This window comes from Nannospalax galili, unplaced genomic scaffold (genome assembly GCF_000622305.1).
Source record: "Nannospalax galili isolate Female #2095 unplaced genomic scaffold, S.galili_v1.0 scaffold538, whole genome shotgun sequence".
In the NCBI taxonomy this organism is placed as follows: domain Eukaryota; kingdom Metazoa; phylum Chordata; class Mammalia; order Rodentia; family Spalacidae; genus Nannospalax; species Nannospalax galili.
The window spans coordinates 2,282,095-2,300,748 of record NW_008343842.1 but is presented as its reverse complement, the minus strand read 5'-3'; the positions used below and the strand labels follow the sequence as shown (position 1 = coordinate 2,300,748).

Genomic DNA, 18,654 nt, shown 5'->3' with positions numbered 1-18,654 from the left:
CCTGCATGTAGGTAAGTGCACCCTTGGCATGCAATGCCTGTGGAGGACAGAAGAGGGTGTCGGATCCCCTAGAACTGGAGTTACGGACAGTTGTTAGCTGCCATGTGGGTGCTGGGATTTAAACCCAGGTCTGCAAGAACAACCAGTGTTCTTAACCGCCGAGCCATCTCTCCAGCCCCTTATTCTTTACGTCTTGCACTACATGTGTAAGTGTACCCGTGTGGTGCAATGCCTGTGGAGGTCAGAAGGCGGCATTGGATCTCCTAGAACTGGAGTTACAGATGGTTGTTAGCTGTCATGTGGAACTGAACTCAGGTCCTCTGCAAGAGCAGGAGTGCTCTTAACTGCTGAGCCATCTCTCCAGGCCCTGTGTTGGAAGTTTCTATCATGAAAGGATGCTGACTTTTCTCAGAGGCATTTTCTGTGTTTATTGAGATAGTCATTTGGTTAGTGTTGGACATTAACTGATTGTAGATGTTAAACCAATTGCATTTCTGGGACAGCCCCTAGAGGGCCTATTTTCTTGAGTTACTGCTAGGTCTCTGGGTATTCTCTGGGCCAAGCTGAAACCACAGAGACCCAAACCTATCTTTCCTAGTTTTGCAGTGGCTCTATCTGACTCTTGCAAAGCAGGAGTATCTGCTAGCAGGCTGCAGGCCTGTTACACAAAAAAAGCCTGTCCAAGATAGAAGAAAGGGACCTGGCTAGGAAACACAGAACCCTTGGCTGCAACAAATGGGCTGGTAGCCATGAGATGGGCAGGGAGAGAACATGTCAGCAAGGCATGCAATGACAGAAGGTGTTCAACAGAGGGCAGAGGGGCTGGCGCTCAGAGGTCAAGGACCAGAGTGGGGAAGGGTCTCCACCCACGCTACCCGCTTCCAGGCACCTGAGGGCTGGGTCTCCATCCACACTACCCGCTTCCAGGCAACCTGAGCGCTGGCAGGAGAGAGGACTACTGAAGGGAGCAGCACAGGCTACCGCTGCCTCAGGCTTCATTATGAGGGATCCCTGCAGGCCTGTCAGAGGCCTAACTTGGTTTTCCAGGTTTCCCAGGAGAGGAAGGTCACTGCCCTCCCCCGAAAGGACAGCCCACTCCTGCCACCTGTCCTTGTAGGCAGCTCAGCTCCCCTCCTGTTCAAGCCCACCAAACCTCCTTTCTCAGATAAAGGCGGGCTCTAGTTTCCAGGACCAGCAGGGTACCCCAGCATGGTATCTGGAAACAGCAAGGGCTCTTCCTTGAGCTGAATGGCCAGGCCAACCAAACCCTGCTCAGCTCAGGCAGCCTCTTCCAAACATTTGGGAGGATGGGGCTCAGTCATGTCACTGCTCAGGCTTGAAATACAAGTGTCCCAAACACAGAGTAAAACCCCGAGGATGGAGGAAAACTCGACCTGGCCACACCGCTCACCGCAGGCTGGCAGCCCACAGCCCAGGGGGCTGACAAAGCTCACAGAAGTAAGAGGTTCCCCACAAAACTCCAAATCACCACCAATACATTTATTAGAGATGGGGTCAAATGTTACCATGAGCTTTACACTAGGGAGGACTAGACACTGGCCTGCCTGACCTGTGCGTTTTCACATACCTGTGCGTTTTCACATACCGCACTGGTGACAGATCCCACACACTTAGCATCACCATTACACAGACAAGGTGAGGGGACATTTTGAGTCACATGATTTCTCAATCAGAAGGCAGCACTGCCCTCGTATCAGAAAAGTAGTGTTGAGGAAACTGAAGGCAGAGCCCGGCACCAGCCTTCCAGCATGGCCCAGCATGACAGCCTCAGGAAGGGGACACGCCCTATTCACAAAGCAGGGGCGCTGCTCCCAGCCGAGCTGCAGAAGATCTGTGCTGGGGATGGAGGGTCTGACCCCCAAAAGCCTTGCCTCCAGAGCCTTTCTCTGCCCTCTCACAAGGTAGACTCAAGCATACCTGGGAAGGAAGGCAATTCTACCCACCCCCAGCTTCCCCAGCTCTAGTAGGTAACCCACCCCCACCAGCCCCACATCTGGACAAACACTTGGCAAATATGGACATAAAGCCAGGCTGAGTTGGAGTCGCCCTCAAGTATCTGAGATGATGGGTCCTCAGCAGGGCCAGGCCAAGACCCCATAAAGGTTTGGTCAGGTGACTTACTCCAGGGCGAAGCAGGACCCCGATGATACCCGGCGGAAAAGCAGGCTAGAGCCACGGAAGAGCTGCCCCTGGAGGGGAAGAATGAGAGCCAGTGAAAGGGAGGAAATGAGCTCAAAGGCCCAGGGTCAAGGATGGAGTCCAAGGCTAGAACCCTAAAGACCAAGGGCAGAATTTGCCTGTGCTACCCAGGCCTGGTAGCTCAGACGGAATCCCAGCTCCCAGGCTGCTGAGGCAGAGACTGCAAGTTCAGGATCTGTCCGGGCTACAAAGCACTTCATGGCCAGCCTGGGCAACTTAGTAAGACCCTGTCTAAAAAGAACAAGTAAAAAGAGGGCTGGTAGTGCAGTGTTAGAGCACTTGCCTAGCATGCATGAGACCCTAGGTTCAAAAACAATGTAAGAGTCCGGGTATGGGAAAGAAGGAAGCTGTGCATTTCATGTTGGGGTGCCTATGGAGCTACCCCACAGGAAACCCCCAAAGAGGAGAATCAGTGCTGTTCTGCTTTCAGAGTCCAAGACCCAGGGGGAGGCTGAGATACACATGGTCTGACTAGAGGTGCTAGAGAGTTTCTTTGTGTCGCTATCCCTGCCCCCAGAAAAGCTACTTTTATATTTATTACTGTGCATATGATGGGGTGGGCCGCATGTGTGAGGGCAACGTGGAGGGGCCGACTTTGTGCATATGGTGGGGTGGGTGCATGTGTGAGGGCAATGTGGAGGGGACAACTTTGTGCATACAGTGGGATGGGCGCATGTGTGAGGGCAACGTGGAGGGGCCGACTTTGTGCATATGGTGGGGTGGGCACGTGTGAGGGCAACATGGGGGGATGACTTTGTGGAGTTGGGTCTCTCTTCCACCTTCATGTTGGGCCTGGGAATCAGATTGTCAGGTTTGCACAGCAAGTTCTTTTATCCAGAGCCCCCTCCCACACCCCATTCGACCTATTCTCAACCTAGAGGCTGCTCGGCACTCTGGCTCCTCTCCAGCCAGTACCTTTTTGGACCAGAGACAAACCAGGAAAAGGCAAGCACCTACCCCTAGCCATGAGCCTGGTCCCCAGCCCAAGAGCTGCAGCTGGCTGGAGGCCTCCCCACAGAGCCCAGAACCCATGGCTGTCCCTGCCAGCCTTCTCACCAGATGTAGCTGTACCATGAGCATCGCTCACAGACACCCATGTTACTGGCAGAGTGAGCTCTTGGGCTCTGCCACCTGTCACAAGGGCCACACCTCCAAAGGAGCCTTGATCGGAAGTATAATTTTTGTCTATTGATTTTGTTTAATTTTAGAGGGTTTCACTATGTTGCCCAGGCCTCAAATTTGAGGCTCAAGCCTGTCCGCTCAGCCTAAGGAGACAGGACTACAGGCTTGTACCAACACACCTACTTCTGATATAGAATTTAAAAATAAACTTTGACTTAGTATCTCACAGCCTTTCTGACCACTGTCAACCCCCCCTGGTCCCCATCCTCCCTTGCCAAGAGCCCTCCCACCCCCAGCCTGCTCACCTGCATGCTCAGGTACTTCCAGCAATGGATCCAGGACTTGAACACAGGGGAGTAAGGGGGGAGCCCAGCCTGCAACCTGTAGAAGTCCCAGAGGTCCTTAGATTGCCAATAGAGTACCTCGGGGACTGCCTAGAGCCATGCCCTGAGCCCACCCTCACACCAGACTCATCAGTCACCAGGGACTTGGTGATTCCTGGAGAAATTATGTGTAGGGGAGACTACACACAAGTTGAGAGGCAGCAGAGGGGCTGGAGGGGCTCTTCTGGGGTTCCAGCAGCCTCACAGCAGGGGCCAGTGGAGGGGCGCACACATACCCACAGTTGTTCACAGCCATGAGATCGCCAACAAGCAGGAAGGGGTAGGTCAGCATGCTCACCGCAATCTGAAAGGCAGACGGGCCTCAGTGCTAGAGGTCACTTCTCACCAGCCTCAGGGAGCCATACCACCCACCAGGATCTGTCTACCCAGGCCCACAGGGCATCAGGTGTGACTCACCCCCATCACAAACTTGGTGTAGCTACGGATGGCCAGGGCCTGGCTGAACTGGAGAGAGAAAGAAGCAGTTTGTCACAAGTACTTCAGGGGCAGACTTCTGTGGCACCCTGCCTACCTCATCTCTCCCTCCACACCGTTTCCAGGCTAGCTGCTTCTGTGGGACAAAAGCTGGGAGACAGAAGCAGGCCAGCTGGGCTAAAGGGACTTGTGAGGGAGTCTGGGGAGGCAGACTCATTGTGGGCAGCAACCCCACGGGCCTGGGTGCTCCAAAGGGTGGCCCACATATGCCTGATGGCTGCCCTAGCTTGGCATGGTTGTAGCTTGTTGAAGGATTCCCAAATGAAAAGACCTGAACTTCCACAAAGTTTGACTTTTCCCAGGAAACAGCCCCTCACTAGGAAAGGTGACAGCCTGTCCCTCAGCATCTTGGGAGATGGCCATCCCACCTCAGGGACGCCCAGAGCCCCAGGCAGAAGACACCCTCAGTTCTGCCTGGTTGGCTTGGCAGGCCTGGCAGCTTCTCCTAACCCAGAAGTCCTCAGAGAAAACACCCTCTATGCCACGGCTGACTGCTGCGGCAGCAAAGGTATGTGAGCAACCCCCAGGCAGAGCAAGGCACCACCTGTCCACCCTTGCTCTGTATGTAATGGCAGTAAGGCCCCCGAGGAAGGGCAGGGCTGTAGGTGTGTTTCACTGTCACTGCAGGCGAGGAGGACCTCTACGAAGCCACTCTTAATTTGTTGACACTAAAGTCCAGTGAAGATCAAGTCACAGAGTCAACAGTCTCCCTGTGAGCAGGGCTTACTTCTAAGGATACTCCCACCCCCAGAGTTGCCAGCCTGAGCCAACAGACACATGCAGACCATGACCCTCCCCACCTGGCACTAGACACCCTTACCTAGCCTTCCAGGACTGACTACCCCTGTGTTAGGGCTTTTGGGAAGCCCAGCCCTTCATGAGTTCCTAATTCTTATCATGGCCCAGCAGAACCCATCAAACCATCATGCTTAGCCTGACCCATTAGGTGAGGTCTATAGACCCCAGGCTGTGCACATGAGAGCAGCCAAAGCTGGCTGAGACCAGATGGCACACAGCCTGGCCCATCTGGAAAACTTGGGGTGGGGGTGGGGGGTGCAGCACGCCTTTTAGCCCAGCACAGGGAGAGACTTATTTGCACCCTATTGGTTTCCAGCAGGTCACTGTGGGGGCTGTTTAGCCTGTGACTAGGATATCATACACACTCTGTCTCCCTTGACACTCTGCTGTCAGGACCAAAGGTTGTGATGCTCACAAAAGGGAGCTGTAGATTATATTGGTTTTGAGACCAGAGTCTCCATATGTAGCCCAGGCTGGTCTTGAACACATAATCCTCCTGCCTTAGCCTCCCAAGTGTTAGGATTACATGTCTGGCCACAGAGAGTTTTACAAGCACAAACTATGAAGGCTAAAAAATTGTAGCACTTAGCTGCTCTTGCTCCTGATTTCCTGAGTAGTCTCAGATATGCTGGGGCCTGCAGGTCAGACATTCCTTAACTTCCTCCTAGGCAGGACTGCAATATGTAATCTCATGTCCCCAGCTCCAGGGACAATTAGGGATTCCCTCTCACCCCTGGGGAAAGCCTGTCCCAACCCTGGGCATCAGAACACAGAAAGAAGGACAAGTCCTTGTTCCAACCAACCTGGGAACCTGGATTCTGGTCGTTCCCCAGCCCCCCTGGGGTGTCACTCACGCTGTCATCCACCAGGTAGGCATTGATGAAGTGGGCCAGCAGGTTACAGCCCCACAAGAAAACCACATCGCCCAGGAGGTGAGGGATTAAGCCACTAAAAAAACAAGGTGAGCAGAGATGAGCAGGGAGGTAGCAAAGTGGGCTCCACACCCAGAAGGCAGCCAAGGATGCACAAGCCCGCACCTGCAGAACACCAAGGCCCAGCCTCAGGAAGGGAGCCAGGAAAGAGCAGCAGGGCCGAGGCAGTGGTCCTCCCACAAGAAGGTGTCAGGTGCCACAAACTAGTTAGTGGTGTCACAAGCAGTTTTCAATCTGCAGAAGCCCAGCATCCTAGTGTGAGTATTACCACATCTGGGACTTTCAAGTACAGAGTGTCTGGTGGCTGGCAGAGGCTCCTGGTCATCACCTGACCAACTCTCACTGAACTGCTCAATGACCCTTGTGCCCTTCCCTGGAACGTCCCACTACAACATGCCACACAAGTGTTTGCAAGGAGAGCCACACTGCATAGTGATGGCCTCAGGGGAAACCACTCTAAAGTCTGTTCAGAAAGCTCTCTAAGATAGTGCTAAGAAAGGCAAGCCCATTTGAGCCCATGGGGTTCCATGGCCACTTGTGTTTTAACCGTGCTTATTTGCTTGTGTGGTGTGGAGAGTCTTGGCTCTCTGGAGGAATGGCTGTCCCTTGGGAAGGGAAGAATTATTTTTGTTTTGTTTTTTAAGAGAGAGTCTCACTATGCAGGCCCTGGCTGGCCTGGAACTTACTATGTAGACTAGGCTAGCCTCAAACTCACAGAGACCTACCTGCCTCTACCTCCCAAGTGCTGGGACTAAAGGTGTGTGCTACTATGCCTGACCAACAGGGTAATTTTTCAATTTTTCAATTTTTTTTTTTTTTTTTGGTCTTTTTGAGACGGGGTCTCCCTGTAGCCCCAGCTGTCCCGGAACTCACTATGAGACCAGACTGGCCTTGAAATTTACAAGACATGCATACTGACACACTCCTGTAATTCCAGCACTTGGCAGAGGCATACAGATCTCTGTGACATCGAAGCCAGCCTGGTCTACATAGTGAGTTCCAGGCCAGCTGAGCCTGTCTCAAAAAAACTAAAAAAAAACTAACTAACTAAATAAATAAATTTTATTACAAGGCTGGAAAGGTGCCTCAGTGGTTAAGAGTGATTACTGCTCTTACAGAGAATCTGGGTTCAGTTCCCAACACACACATGGTGGATCATAACTACCTCTAACTCCAGTTCCAGGGACTCCAACACCCTCCTCTATCCTCTGCAGACTCCTCCACATACATGGTGCACCTAAACTCACAGGCACACACATACACACATAAAAAGAAAAACTTTTTAAAAAATCTTATTATAAACTATTTGAAAGTTCAAGAGAGTGTATGTAACATGTCTATCAACTGAAACCTTGGGGGATGCAGCTTCCTTCCTGTCTGGTACTTTCTGAACATATATGCATTCCTATTCCAAAATCACATGGGGGGTGGGAGCACCCCAAAGATAAGCATCTGCTGGGTGGGATCCTAATCGCAGAGCTACAGAACTGCCCATGTGAACAGGCCAGAGGTGAGCAGGCACATTGCTGGGCAGTATCAAGGTCTGATGCCCAGGTACACAAATGCATAGTCTTATACCAGCATGCAAGTGTGTAAAGAGATCAGGGCTTCGCAGCCTTGGCTCTATGGCCATTTGGAGCTGAGTAGCACCTTGCTGCAGGTCTGTCCTCTGTACCGGAGTGTTCAGCAGCAGCTGGGCCTCTGTTACATACCAATTCTGAATACCACAAGATACCTCCAAACATTGCCAGTGTCCCTGGGGAGCAATATCCCCTCCTATTCACACACACACACACACACACACATGAATACGCGCCTATTCCAAGTCACTTCTTGATTGAAAAGGGAAAACAAAAACCATTTGACAAACTAGAAAAAACTAGTTAATAAAAAGCCCAATACCCAGAATGCTGTGCACTAACGGCCCTGTCACCATTCAGACCTTAGACAGGAAACACAACAAACCTACTTGCCAACCCTGGATTCTTGGTTGTCTGACATTTATTCAAACTTTATTTTTTCTTAGCTTTCTTTATGGGTAAAGTAAGCTAGACATGAGACCACCCAGCATGCAGGGTGTGTGGCCATCAGGAGACCTCTGGGCCTCAGCCAATGGCCTCTCTGCAAAAATACAGGCCTAGAAGGGTCAGATTTTCTGGTTTATCAAGAGAAGTCAGAAACAGGCATTTCTGTGTGAAGCATCTGAACATTAAATGTTCACTGGGTCGTCAGGCCAGTCCGCTGGCTAGAGGCAGCCTGTGCACTGCCAATGCTCAACCGGCAGTCCAAGTCACAGCTTTCCAGTCCCTTTGAGCAGCCAGGCCAAGGACTATGCAGTGCCCCAGGGTCCTGAAGACTTGCAACCCTAGGGAAATGGATGAACTTGGCTGGCTCATCTCCCCAGACAACAGTTTCCATGTGTGTAGTGCTGGAAGTAGAGCCCAGAGCCTCACACATGCTAAGCACACACTCTGCCACTGAGCTACACACCCCATCTAGGTCCATTTGCATGTGGGCTATGAACTGAAAGAGCTGGGCAACTCTGGTCCCCACATGCTATGAAGTGCAGCAGAGTTTGGTGGCAGCCACATGGCCTGGGGCACAGCCTGTGGTTAAAAGAGGGCGGCAACCGTGGCCCAAGAGCCTGAGAGCATGTCTGTTAGTGAAGCCACATCTGGCTGTTACAGGGTGTATAAACTCACGTACACAAAGAAGCCCAGTAGCCCCTCTTCCTTGAAAATCTTCCCGATGGAGCTCAGCACGCCGCTGGGATGGAGGAAAAGACGGAGTCATGGTTACCTGGTTGCCCGATAGAAGCCCAACCCTGAACCTTGCTCAGGTCCAGCAGATGCTGGCCAGAATGGAAAAAGAGTCTGCCACCAGGAATAACCCAAGGAGAAAGGAGACAGGTTTCCTTGGGGTGGGGTGAATTTACACCATTCATAGAGCCCAGGCTTCAAAAACCCACAGGGAAGACCTGGCAGGCTCTCCCGTTGATCTCTGTGGGATCTGGATCTAGGGCCACAGGGCCCTGTGCCTGGCCCTAACTCTCATCTCTGGCCAAGTATGCTCTCACCAGTGAGAACAGGAAGGGGCACAGAGCAGAAAGGACCACAAGGGACACTGCAGCCAGAAGTCCTTGGATCAGCCCAGGAAAAGGCACCTGGCCTCCTAGAGAGCGAGCCCTGTCATGCAGCCTGCTAGAAATGAGGGGGCACTGTGGTGCGCTGGCTCATGATAACCAGCTCTGTGCCGGGTATGGTGGTGCATGCCTTTAATCCCAGCACTTGGGAGGCAGAGGCAGGCGGATCTCTGTGAGTTCAAACCAGCCTGGTAGACACAGTAAGTTCCAGGCCACCTGAGGCCTGTCTCAGAAAGACCAAAAAAGCCGGGCTTGGTGGTGCAGACCTGTAGTCCCAGCACTCGTGAGGCAGAGGCAGGCAGATCTCTGCGAGTTCAAGGCCAGCCTGGTCTACATAGTGAGTTCCAGGACAGCTGGGGATACCGAGAGACCCTGTCTCAAAAAGACAAAAAAAAAAAAAAAAGAGATAATCAACTCTGTCTGTGATCTGTAGCTGGGAAGGTCAGTGGCCCTGCACAGAGGCCTACAAAGCCCAGGAGGAAGCAGCAGGCCACAACTGGCTAGAGTTGGTCCTGGGCTCCTAGCCCCACCCTGCCCCAGTGCTGTTCTCACAGCAGTGGCTTGGTCCTCTAGGGTTGCAGCCAAGCTATCACCTCAGGTTCCTTACCAACCTCACGTCAATCTAGAACAGGCCACTTCCACGAGTGAACCCAAAGCAGCCTTCCTGGAGTAATGACCCCATAGGACAGACTCCAAAAACAACTGAGACCAGGAAGTGAGAATGGGAGAGGATGTGCTAAGTTCACATGGCTCCAGGGATCTATCTCCTGTCCCCAGTGGCACTTCCAGGGCAGGAAGAACGGAAGTGCCTTACTGAGCAGGGGACCACGGCCCCTTTCCCAGCCGAGGACAAGAACCCCAAGCCCACAACTAGACATGTTCTCAGCAGCATGTGACCTGAGTAACGAGCTAGAAAAATCCAGAGGTTCAGGAGGGGACCCCAGCTCACACCACCTAAGGCAAGCAGATCCCAACAGAGGTGATCAAGGCTCTGCAAGAAACCGAGACTGAACTAGAGGAGCCCAGTGAGGGAGTGAGAAGAGAAAACACCCCTAGGAATGAAGCCACCAGCACATTCCTCTGAATTGAGGCAGCGACCAGTGTTCAGAAAAAGTACAGAGACCGAGCTTGGCCCAGCCCGGCAGCCAGTGCAGGAATTACCCACCTGTACTTGGCCTCCCGTCCCACAAACTGGACCATGCAGCGCATTGAGATGACTGAGGAAAGAGAAAACGCAGAGATGACTGATAGATAAAAAAGAAGCCATATGACAAACAGGGTTGATCAGGAGGAAGCACCAGGACACAGATAAAACTCCATCAAAATAGGGTTTATTAGCAAAGGAACACATGGGACAGAGTTCCTTCCGGGCAGGGAAAATGTCTGCCCAGGTCTTGAACTGGGGTCTTTTAAAAGGGAGGCTTCTGCCTCCTACAGAAGGAGGGAAGATGTATTTTTTTAAAGTTAGATGAGGGGGAAGTGGGAGAGTGGGACTGTTAAAACCTGTCCTCTTTAGAGATCAAAGGGGAAGCCTGCTGTGTTGGCCAAACAGTGGAGAAAAGTCTGCTCCTCTTGACTTCAAAGACCAAGGTGCTTATCAGCTAGGTTCCCTTTTCTCAGGAGCATGAGAAGTTCTTGGGATCCTGTTGGTGAGGGGGCAGGGCCATCTGAACCTTAACAGTGACCTGTAGGGCCAAAGCCTAGGGCACCCTAGCCCTGAAGTGTGCCAGAGCCTGGTGGCCTCTGTACCACACAGCCTATGTTGGAGCATGGGAAGGAGGGTCTCTGATCCCTTCACTGCATCACTTCTGCCTGGGTGGGAAGCAAACCAACCACCTTTGGAATGGACTCCCAGCCAGGCTCCCAACACCCCTGCCACTTCCCGGTCATCTACCACTGCATATGGGCAGCCTGGAAGGGGCCAGTCCACTCCGATCCACCCATACTGCAGTGCGGCTTAGCTGCAGTGTCCAGCTCACCGTGCAGTGGGTGGGCCAGCATGCGTGACACACACTGCATCATCATCTCGTAGGATGTCTGCAAGACAGGAGGATGGAGATATGCCATCAGGCCTGGTACCTAGGGGGATCTAGCTACAAGCCCACATGGGGAAAGTTGGGATTCATTCCTCAGGCCTCGCAGTGTGTTGGTATACCAAGGAACCTACTATGGGAATCTACCCATTCCCACATTCGTACACTCTGCCCCAGGGATCCTGCCATCTGGGCCTAGAGCAACTGGGAAGGTTTGGGGGGTGGGGCAGAGTTCCCTGCAGTGTCTGGCTATACCAACCCAACTGGGGATGAGAAACACCTCAGGTTCCAGTTCAAGGGCCTGCCCTCTCCAATCCTTGACACCCACCTCCTTCACGACTTTCTTCAGAGAAGTCTTCATGTCATCCTTGTTGGAAACCTGCTCGATCTCATCTGGAGGGAAAACCTGACCCACAAACACAAAGTTGAGGTGGGGGGCCAAAGCCAAACTGAGCCAAAAGGACCTAGGGACTGTGGCTGTTAGCTGGACCATGTCAGTAATCCTTAGGCCTGCTGTATCAGGTAGGAGAGCCATCATCATAGCTGCCAGAGCCGTGGGAGAGCAGGACTGTGGGCACAGGTCCTTCCAAGCATAAGGCCAGAGGCCTGACCAACGGGGACCTAGAGCCAGGCCATGTGCTGGGGTCCTGAGGGGGAAGTGGGACCAGAGCCCATCGGATGCACCGCTAGCAGCAGCTGGATCTTGGGGAACCCTGGGCCAGGCCCAAGCTCACCTTCTTCATGCTGCCCCGGGTCACGGTGGACAGGGCGTTGGACATGAGGCGGGGGCTCAGGCCCCGGAACAGCCCTATCTTCCCATCCACCTGCACAATGTACTTGGCTGTAAGGAAGCAAAAGGGAGTGGTGTCACACCAGCCCAGGGACACCCACTGCTGGACCACACGCCCAGACCAGACGCAGCTCGTCTCCCAAGCACTGCTGACTATGGCTGGGGGGGACTGCCTCCAGGACGTGACGCAGGCCAGCTCTGATCCTAAGTGTCTCTTTCGGTCAAACATTCCAACATTCTTCTGACAGAGAAGCTCATATTCTTTCTTTCCTGTTTGTTCTTTCTTTCCCTTAGCTTTGAAAACTTCAGCTTGGCAACCTCAGCTGTTGTTTCTCAACTCAGCAACTGGAGTGCTGTAATCCAAAACCAATTTCAGCTGCTTATGAAGTGTTGAGGGGGGTAGAGTTCCCACAGGCAGTGATGACTTTTGCAACGTCAGGGAAAGGGAAAGGAAGGAAGGGGACGCGTTCGGTCTCTGTGAGGACAGGCCCAGGAACATTCGCAGGCACGCTATGGCCAGGACAGCCCCAGCCCTGTTACTATGCTACATTACACCCAGGGCGCCACCTGGCACCTGCTGGCTCTTGTTAGTAACAGAAAGTCACGCCTGTGGAGAAGCACCTGAAATGGTGACAAGTGAGTGCGGGAGACCCCGGGCAGTCAGGATCCGAGCTGGCCTCCGAGCAGTGCTTTCATGATGGGCCCTCCTTTTATCAGACTTCCTGTCCCACTGCTGTATTTCACATCCAGTATGTAACATGCAACATCTGACACCTCACACTCTTTATCTTACACTTAACCATGTTCAAGGTGATACGTTTTGGCTGGAAGCCAGTAGAATGTTCTCTCAGTGTGCTCCCCTTTCAGACCCATGATGTCAGCTCTCTGGCACCGCACACAGGCGAGGCAGCACGTGTGCCCTTTTCTCCTCTGCCAGCCAGGCAGCTCCAGTCCAGGTCACACTCTGTAAGGGCTTCCAGGGGCAGAGCAGTGCACCTGTTACTGCACAGTGGTTTCCAGAGGTAGGTGGGCGGAGCAAAGAGGAGACCAGTGACTCCAGATTGTCAGACAGGAGGGTTTGTGGGGTGAGGGACACAGGCAGAGCTTCAGTGTGGGGTCCAGAACAATCCTTGACCTTCTGGATCTGCCCACCAGCAGAGGATGAAGCCTCTACTTGGCTATGACCTGAGAAAGGAGAGGCAACCCCTCCTGGGCTGCCCTGCTCCGGTATTCCAGGCCTTCCCTGAAAGGCCTCAAACACTCAGGGATCCCTGCTGTTAGACCAGACAATGTCATCACAGCTGCAGGGCTCTGCATAGCAACCTGGAGAAGACAATGTCCAGACTATTCTAGACAACCAGACAGCCTGGCCCCTCCTGACTAGGGAGCAGCCAATGTCCAGACCTACCTGGCAGACATCTGCCCTCCACATCTGTTTATATAAACAGAGTGAGGGCACCTCAGAACCCAGCTCACTCCTGCAAGAGGCCCTTGGAGGTCAAGATGGCTCTACAATGTGAATAGACAGTTGAGGACTTGAGTCCCTCCTAACAGCATGTGTGGGTAGATCTGAGAAAGCCTACTGACTACATACCGGTGTTCATGATCTCTGTGTGCCGTCTTCCCTGTACAATGGAGTGGGGAACCTACGTCTATGATCCCCTGTTCCCCTATGCCACCAATCTTAAAACAAACACGAGCATATTTCCCCACAGAAGGGCTTATAGGCTCTGCAATCAAAACTGGAAAAGAAACCTGATCTGTGACCCAGCCAACAGTGTGTGAAGAAGGCAGTAGACTTAGAAAGGGTACATTTAAAGAAGGTGCCATCCATCACCTGGCAGGCTGGGAACTGGGAGAGGTACAGCTGTGGCTTGACAAGGCCCTGGCCAGCTGTCACCTGCAGGCCTGAGGAGAATACAGACAGACCTCCCCCACAGGGAGAGTCGCTGGGACAGGCGACTTGATGAGGGGCCTGGGCAGAAGCAGTGGACCTTTGTTTACACACAGAGCGCAGTGGGGCTGCAGCAAGCAACTCTCTGGTGGGAGCTTAAGAGGCAAGGCAGTTCTACAAACAGCGGACGGAGACACTGGCTGGAGCAGGTACCCCACCTGAATAAGGCAGGGAAACCAGTGAGTCCCTCCTATGGGGATCCATGATCCATGATCATGAGGTCCCCAGACCCACCCGCTGGGCCTCCGGCCAGGACAGCAGGAGGGCATCTGGTCCGAAGGAAAGCTCACCACCACCCCACTTCCAGGACCACTCTGGAATGGCAGAGATCACAGGGACCAGGGTCCTGCATGGTCCTTCCCTCAGGGACCTGCCTCTCCTATACTGTGTGGGCTATGTGTTCAGCTGCTTCTCCTACCTAACCCCCGACTGCCTCTGCCACTCTTAGGCCCCCTCCTTGGAGCAGGTGTGGGCTCTGGGTACCACTGGGTTCATCGGGGCTGGCTGGGCCTGCTGCTCTTTTCTATCCATGTGAGCCTAGAAGACACTCACCGTAGGTGAAGAAGCTCGGCAAGTAGAGGACCTTCCTCCCCAGCACATTGGTCCCAAGGGTGGGGGGCATCGGCTCATGACCCACCTTCAGATTCAACAGAGACAAAAGGAAGGTTGCATTTACCTCAGGCTGACCCCTCCCAGGCTCCACCTCCACCCACACGCTGAGGCTGTTCCATCTCCTTGGGAATCTCATCTGTGTCAGCCATCAGCATCTCGTCCCCTCCAACAGCAATGTCCCTAAGTTCACTGCAGCATCCTCACCCTTAATGCCTGGCAGTCCCAGTGCAGAAATACTTATTGTTTTGTTTTAATCTTTTTTATTGAGAGTGTTTTATTACATTTTATTTATTTATTTAGGGTCTGTAGGCTTGAGGACACCCGTGTGCCACAGCTCATGTGTGGAGATCAGAAGACAGCTTGTAGGGGTTGGTTCTCTCCTACCATGTGGGTCCTGGGGATCAAACACAGATCCTCAGGCTTGGCAATAGGTGCCTTTACCCACTGAGCCATCTCACTGGCCCAGAAACACCCACTAAAATTTTTTTTCACATGGTTGGAGAGATGGCTCAGTGTTAAGAGCACTGGCTACTTTTGTAGAAGACCTAGGTTTGGTTCCCAGCACATACATGGCAGCTAACACCCATCCCTAACTCCAGCACCAAAGGATTCAACATACTTTTCTGACCTCCACAGGCATATGGGTATACTTACATATACACAGGCAAAACACTCATAGACATAAAATAAAAATAAATTTAAAAATTTTTTTACAGTTATTGATTTATCTGCTATGTGCCATGGAACATATGTGGAGATCAGAGGACATCTTGTGTGAGTTGGTGTTCTCCTTCCACTGTGAGGGTTCTGGGAACTGAACTTAGGTCATGAAGCTTGGTGGCAAGCACCTTTACACACTGAGTCATCTCACCATCCCGAAACATCCGTTTTTAAAGTGCTTGGATCTCCATTCTCCTCTGAGAATAAATGGGTTAATTCTCATCTCCAGATCAAAACTTTATCGCAATCTAATCCCCAACATGGTGATGTCAAAACCCAGTGTCCTGAGGTCTCAGCTCATGCTGAAGCCAAGTCTGCTGCCACTTACCCCTGAGTTTCTCTAAGCCTACTGCAAACACCTCCCCACCTGTCCCTGCCAGTCCCAGACTGTCAGTGTGGCCTCAAACCACACTGTGCTCTAATCTCAATTACCCTGTGTCCTGGGGACAAAATGGCCCCCTCAATTCTGCATTATAACCCTCTGCCATACTGAGTTTCCATCTCACAAGTGGATATAATATGGGGGACTATGTCATCCTTAGCCATACAAGGCTCCAGTGGAAGGGACAGGGTGCTGAACCTTGTCAATCAATGGGAAACTCTACTCCCAACCAGAGAGGAGGGGTACAGACCAGAGCCTAGGTGTCAGTGAGGACAACTTCCAGCAGGGCGTGATGGCGCACGCCTTTAGTCCCAGCACTCAGGAGGCAGAGGCAAGCAAATCTCTGTGAGAGCGAAGCTAGCCTGGTCTACACAGCAAGTGCCAGGCAGGCTGTGGTTATGGGGAGACCTTGTCTCAAAAAGAAAAAAAGGGGGAGGAGGACACAGCGTGAGCAGTGCTCATGGGATGTGGCAGTGGACGAAGCCCGTGGGCTCCATTTCCTTGTCTTCACCTTAGTTAGGTAGGTCCTTTCTGAAAGTTCACATTGTTCCTCCTGGAGGTGACTCTAAGACACATTAAAGATTGCTGACTTTTTTTTTTTTTTTTTGGTCTTTTTGAGACAGGGTCTTCCTGTAGCCCCAGCTGTCTGAGAATTCACTATGTAGACTAGGCTGGCCTTGAACTCACAGAGATCCACCTGCCTCTGCCTCCCAAGTGCTGGGACTAAAGAAATTTTAAAATTTTTATTTATTATTATTATTGTGTGTGCGAACACCCATGGCACCTTGGGTATGGGGAGGTCAGAGGTCAACTACTAAGTCAGTTCTCTCCTGCCACCTTTATGTGGGTTCTGGGGATTCAACTCCTATCTTCAAGCCTGCACAGTAAGCACCCTATGTGCTGCTGAGCTGTACATAGACCCTAATTATAAATTATAAAAGCCCTATGAAGTCTTTAAAAAAACAAAAACAAAAAGAAGAAGAAAGAAACTCAAAAGAGCTGAGAGGAAAAGAAGGGTCAGGTGACCCAGGGAGTCAGCCTCCCCTTCTAGAGCTTTTCCTTTCTGGGTCAGGAGCTAGGCTCTGTCCTCTTGGATAGTGGGTGGTCCTATATGCCCTGAACATCAGGCAAGCAGGCCCTCATGCTGTCTTCCCTAGACTCCTCACTATAATCTGGGAGTCCCAATGACTCCAATCTCACCCTGAAGCCTGTGACTGTCTTATCCCACATCCTCATGGCTCCTAAATCCGTTGTGTCTATTAATGTTCCCTGGGTTATCAAAGGCACACTGCCCCTCAACTCCATTCCTCTCGGGCCCAAGTTGTAACTGTTGTTCCCAAGCCATACTCACCCAAATGCATTTCTATGTGTGTCGCCCCAGTCCTGACCACAGCCAACACTATTATGGTCCTGTATCTGGTATGGGCAGAGCCAGTCCACCATCTTAAAGTCTCCACACACACCCCCATCCCAACACTCACATATCCTGATTGAAGGTCCCACATTTTATTCCCTCAACCTAGACAACCCTCAGTCTAGCATTCTACCTCTGCTCCCTGCAAAAGATAGTCTGTCATTATTATTCGTTGCGGGGTTTTTAAAATTAGGTCTGTCATTAATATTAGTTTGAGGGGGGGATTGGTGCTCACAAAGGGCCAAATTCTCTCCGATACCAATGCTCTCTACAGCTGTAAATCCTAATCCTGTCAATATACACCCACATCACAGCCAAATGTCAGTGCTGGTCTCTGCCTTCCCCATGAGTCATCTCCAAACTTCAGCCATTCTCAATGCCCCTGACTAAATTGTCTCATTCCTTGTCATATTTCCGGTCAGACCCCAAACTCTAATACCCCCATTTCCCAGACCCCAGGCTCCAATGACTCCCCTTCTTAAGGTCCACTCATTCCCAACATATTTTGAATTCTCTCAGTTCAGTTACAAGGACAGCAAAATCTGATACTCACTTGCCTTAAATCAAACCTCAAATCTTAGCTGGGTCTCCATCTCAATTTTCACCTCCATACTCCACTCTTCCTGAACTGGAAAATTCTAGACTACATCTTCAGAGATAAGTCTGGGCCTGAACCATGCCCACAAAAAAAAACTGTCTCTACCTGCGTCACACCCACCAATGCCTGCCAACTGTCGTTGTCGCCACCCCCCCCTTTCCGGACCGCATTGCTGGCCACCACCAAATGCAATAGGTGCTCACCCAAGCATCCTTTTTAAATGCACACAAGCACATCATCTCTCCAATTTTGTAGTCTTTACCTATCCTGCCTGACCCACTGCCCATTCCCAATCTCCGCAGACACAACCACTGCGATTCCATTTCCTTCCTCCCCTAAATGCGTCATCCCCTTCCCCTCAAAGCCTCCTCCAAGGCTCTCCTCTCCAAACAGTCGCAGCCACGGCTCCACTCCCCCAATGCAGAGGCCCCTCCTCCCAGCAAATCTGTCGTCGCCATCAAATCCACAGCCCCGCTGCATTCTTTCCCTCCTAAATTTCAGGCCCGGGAGCCCACTCCTTTGTCCCTCAAAGCCGCTTTTTTTCTATCTCTACAATGCAGAGCCCCAAATATAACTCACCTTCTTAACACTTCGCCTACGTCTCTCCCGCAAACTTCTCAGCCCTTCCACAAATTTGTGGTTTCGTCCCTCTCCACATCCCAAACTCACCGCCTCCATCTCTTTACCTCCCACATCTGCCCGCACCCCAGATTTCTCCCTTTCCCACACCTGTCACTCACGTTCCCCCACCCCGCGCTGCTGCTCCCCTAGGCCCACTGCTGCACCCTCCAGGCCCGATGCAGCACCCTAGGCCCCATGCTGCAGCCCCAGCCCGACGCTGCATCCCCCAGGCCTGCCCCGACACCTCCCGGCGCCGCCCCCATCCCCGGCCTCACCTGGATCAGCAGCTTCACATAGAGCAGCGGGTGGCTGAGCGCGGTCACGCCCGCGCCCAGCGCCACGAACAGCGCCTCGGTGGTCGGGGCGTTGTCCCCTGAGCCCGGGCCCCCCGCGCCGCCGTCCATCCTGCGCGCCGTCGGCTGCGCCGCGGGCCGAGGG

The 18,654-nt window shown here is 52.4% G+C and overlaps 1 protein-coding gene across 2 annotated transcripts; it reads right to left on the bottom strand.

Annotated features, from left to right (window-relative positions):
* Nucleotides 1-1,980: 1,980 nt before the first annotated feature.
* Nucleotides 1,981-18,648, bottom strand: Mtch1 (mitochondrial carrier 1). Of its 2 annotated transcripts, none has more exons than XM_008840061.3 (12): nucleotides 18,492-18,648; nucleotides 14,422-14,506; nucleotides 11,860-11,966; nucleotides 11,454-11,531; nucleotides 11,072-11,129; nucleotides 10,258-10,309; nucleotides 8,657-8,716; nucleotides 5,822-5,966; nucleotides 4,143-4,190; nucleotides 3,962-4,029; nucleotides 3,648-3,723; nucleotides 1,981-2,210 (listed from the first exon to the last, which is right to left on the bottom strand). In XM_008840061.3, the coding sequence occupies exons 1-12, from the start codon at nucleotides 18,618-18,620 to the stop codon at nucleotides 2,139-2,141; spliced, it is 978 nt and encodes a 325-aa protein (XP_008838283.2). In that variant the 5' UTR covers nucleotides 18,621-18,648; the 3' UTR covers nucleotides 1,981-2,138. The 2 variants fall into 2 exon arrangements, with proteins under 2 accessions (XP_008838283.2, XP_029422773.1); XM_029566913.1 differs by having other exon boundaries at nucleotides 5,873-5,966.
* Between the last annotated feature and the right edge of the window lie 6 nt (nucleotides 18,649-18,654).